The following is a 3,902-nucleotide window of genomic DNA, read 5'->3' on the forward strand; positions in this document are numbered from 1 at the left end:
TGGCCTCACTGCAATTCTTGTAAATCGTATGTTACCAAATAGCATTTGGAACTACTTGATTATACACTGGCACATTAAAGAGGTGGGTGTTGTTTGCGCAGATATACAATACTGCATGAGTAAACATGCGCAAATGAGTTGCGGGTGCAACCTATTGAAACACGATATTTGTAGCCGTTTGAGATATCCACTCTATGCGACAAAGTGTCATTCCATCGTAGAGGCAAGAGTGGGAGAGGGCTTTCTATGTTGATAGCCATGATGGATTTTCTAAAGCCTAGCTTTAAATGTCTTGTAACAATAATGATTGTTACCATCGTTCTGTCAACTTCGTACATGTTCCTTCCTTGGAAAGGTGAAACGATTGTCATGTTATTTTCAAATCAAAGGTAAGGTCATAAAACTTTCAATCTTTGCTACCTTTCCAATTATCTTGTTCTCCATACCGTGTTTTTGCAATGATCTTCTGAATCATCAAATACACACGCCAGTCGTTCCATATGTTCGATTTCATTTCCACTACGCTTTTCGTAGCAATGTCGCCCTCAATTCTACGTTGTGGTTGTGTGTAAGGCGTTTGTTATGTTATTTGTCGATGCAGAAATCATGATCATTGACAGTTAAACTTAACGACCCCATAAACACCCCTTCCAGGATATGGCTTCTTAATCTGAGTAACATGCAAAAACCTAATTTTCAGGGACGCATGGATATTTTGAAATACTATTTGTAAAGATTGTTAACTAAGGTAGAATACACCTCAGGGACAGATATTCCGACTCTCAAACTTTTACAATACTTTTATGATCTACCACCAGTGGGGTTCATCTTAAAGTTCTTTGTGTAAAAAAAGAGTCCAGCATCTTAGTTTTTCGAAAATTGATATATTTATTTGTATTCACATTGTTAACACAAGGGTGGCGGCAATATTATATTGAATTTCAAATATCGGTAAACCTTGGCTAATTTTTTCTCTTAACTTGCACCAAAACTTGCACGGTGATCCCCGATTTTCATTTTTGGTTTTGAAACAATGGTTGACTGTCTAGTTGTGAAAAGTTTGAGCAAAAGTGTAAGTCTTTCACTTTCGAGGTGCATACTACCTTAACTGTTTACCGAAAAACTTCTTTGGTCACATCATAGACCCTCGAGGGTCTATGGTCACAGTACCCAATAGTCGACGTGCGTCAAGTGTTTCAACAGTGAGAATGAAACATGCTTATATCCAAATATTTCATACTTGTATTATTTTTTATGGTTTCACTCAACTACGCTTCCCCTAATTTTTAAGCAGTCGTCCCGTGCGTGTTTGCAAACCGATTAATTCAATTATCGGCATTAATTATCGCTTTATTACGCAAACGTTACAAAATAACTCCGAAGCTTCTTTGGAGATATGAAACACTAGGCACTAGTATGAAAAATTGTTGGAGATTTTGAAGCTCTCGATAAGCAACTTCAGGCGCTTACTACAAAAGAAAACAGACAACTTATCGAAGAAGCAAACAAGCTCCTCTCGGCAAACGACCTTCACCACAAAATATATCAATGACATAAAATAGGACGTATTGACTACTCTCAAACGACGGCCAACGATTGTCAAAACAGACTATCTCGAAAACTGAGGACCGTCCATGTGTCAATTTGTTCTCCTACACGAATATGTACGATTCCGAGGTAATGCCCTGATTTGTGAACAAACATTACGTATTCTTCGGGTAAATAGAAATTATAACATTAATAATATATTTATCATTTCATCCATAGCTATAAAAAGTCAACGGAAAACGGATTACAGGATGAAATCAAACAGCTTTACCCTTGGCTGATGCGGCAAAACTGCCTTCCTAACTACTTTACCAGGTCCAGACACCGAGACATTGGCAACCGGTCACTACTAGATGGGACCTATATGTACAAAAACTGTACCGTCGTGTTCCTTCACAATTGGAAGTCGGGCGGGACCACAGTGAAGAATTGTCTTTCTCATTTGATGCCAAGGGCCGGTGAAAAGCGGCCAATGTTAATTGGGCAAAGAACTGCTGATCGCATTTTCACAAATCTTTTAAACGGGGGTGATGATTTTGTGAAAACAAGCTACATGGGAGCTCATACCTTCTCTGTTTGCGATTTTACAACAAGGCCCTGCGCTTACTTCTTTGTCATGAGAGACCCTCTAGAACGTATAATTTCTTTATACAACATGTGCAAGCAGAATAAAGGTCAAACGATATGCATCATGCGAAATGTGAATCATATGACTCTAAACGACTGGGCTATTCATCAAGGAAGTGTTTTCTTTCATCAGCTTTTGCAGAATGCAGAATTTTTTACAAATAAGTACACCGACCTTGTTGACAAGTTACGCTCCGTTGAAGACCCGCCAACAGAACGCATTCCCCCATGGTGGCGAAACAAATTAATTTTGGATCATCTTATGGACTCTAACCAAAAATCAATGGTTTTAGACTTCGTCTTGGCCAACCTAGAGTCGTGGTTCGCTGTGATTGGTTTGACAGCTGAATTCGACATAAGTTTTCGTCTTTTTGAAAGAGTTTTCCAACTACCGTTTTACAAACAGTGTGCTGGAAATCATAAGAACAGTAGACAGTACAGTTACCAGACAGACAAAGAAGATGTAAACATAACAAAGGAAGAAATTGTCAAAGATCTGAAGAAGATGCTTTCATCCGATCCAGGTGTCATGAAGGCGCTACATTACGATATCAAAATTTATAAGAAGGCTCAAAATATATTCAAGAAACAAAAAACTAGAATGGCCTACTGACACATAACTTACATTAAGTTTTCTATGGATTCTGATTTCTTTAACGTATATCATCATATCAAATATCAAATATCAAATTGTTCAACGAAAGCAAGGTTATTCTGAAACATATCGATAAAAAACATGTTTCCTTTTTGTTATTTTTTTCCTTAATCTGCTATTTAGAAAATCAATTGCATTCTATTAATGCTTAAATTGATACTCTGTGGGTTTCTAAGGACAACTCGTTGAAATAAATAATGCGATGGGGCGAAGATATCCAATGTTTGAAGTTACATTGACAACGTTTGATTGTGTGCAGCGTAATCATTTTTTGCAAGGTTATGGAAAGCAATGAACAAAATTTTAACTAATTTTGGATGATTGGATTAACACTATATTTCAAAAAATTAATTTGTAAGATATTGCATCATATTTTGCTTACCTTTTTAAAGATTTCATTGAAAATTAGCGATGTTGTGCAAAAGTAAGAGTAAAATCAAATGCATGATAGAATATTTTCTTGAGTCCTTTTGCAGTATATATAACGAATTGTTTGGAATTATTAAAGATTTCGTCTGAATCTGTTATCTATTCCATGCACCCTTCAACTTTTTATCGTGGATAACACTCTCATATTATTAAAATAAAAAAAGGTTCAGAAAATAGTATTTATACTTAGCAAGTTACTTCTCTTTTGAGCTACTATTAAACATGGTTTTTATCTTCATTTTGTCCATTGTTTGAGTTCTTTCTTGTCCTTTTTTTCTTTCTTGTACTTTTTCGACGACAGACAAAAGCTCTATATTTTAATTTTATTGATAACTTGCTGTACTTCAGATAATATATGTTATTAAACCCGTTCTTGATTGGAGCTGATTTGAATATTCTGAGCCGGGTCAGATTTATTCGACAAATAAACAGCAACTTTCAGTGTGTCGGACATCCCATTTCGTCTGTGTCAATTTTAAATCATTTGATTCATTCGTTGTGGGGGTATACGACAATACATACTTGAATAAAAAAATCATGTCTGTCACGCTTCTTAATTTTATCTTGCAAAGTTGTTAAAATAACCTTGACGGAACAGCGCTTTTTGAAAGCCATATTTTAAACAAATGTCAAAGTAGAGACC

At 36.0% G+C, this 3,902-nt stretch overlaps 1 protein-coding gene across 1 annotated transcript; it reads left to right on the forward strand.

The window, feature by feature from the left end:
• Positions 1-215: 215 nt before the first annotated feature.
• Positions 216-3,496, forward strand: LOC139142681 (uncharacterized). Its single transcript, XM_070712776.1, has 2 exons — positions 216-389; positions 1,768-3,496. Exons 1-2 carry the CDS (start codon positions 247-249, stop codon positions 2,786-2,788), a joined length of 1,164 nt encoding a protein of 387 aa, XP_070568877.1. The 5' UTR covers positions 216-246; the 3' UTR covers positions 2,789-3,496.
• Positions 3,497-3,902: the final 406 nt, after the last annotated feature.

The sequence above is a fragment of the Ptychodera flava genome, chromosome 1, assembly GCF_041260155.1.
Source record: "Ptychodera flava strain L36383 chromosome 1, AS_Pfla_20210202, whole genome shotgun sequence".
Taxonomy (NCBI): domain Eukaryota; kingdom Metazoa; phylum Hemichordata; class Enteropneusta; family Ptychoderidae; genus Ptychodera; species Ptychodera flava.

Excerpts from the sequence above, each read along its gene's own strand:
- LOC139142681 (XM_070712776.1), top strand. The coding sequence starts at position 247 with ATGTTGATAGCCATGATGGATTTTCTAAAGCCTAGCTTTAAATGTCTT. Across the intron at positions 390-1,767 it reads ATGTTATTTTCAAATCAAAG|CTATAAAAAGTCAACGGAAA; the intron begins GTAAGGTCATAA and ends TTTCATCCATAG.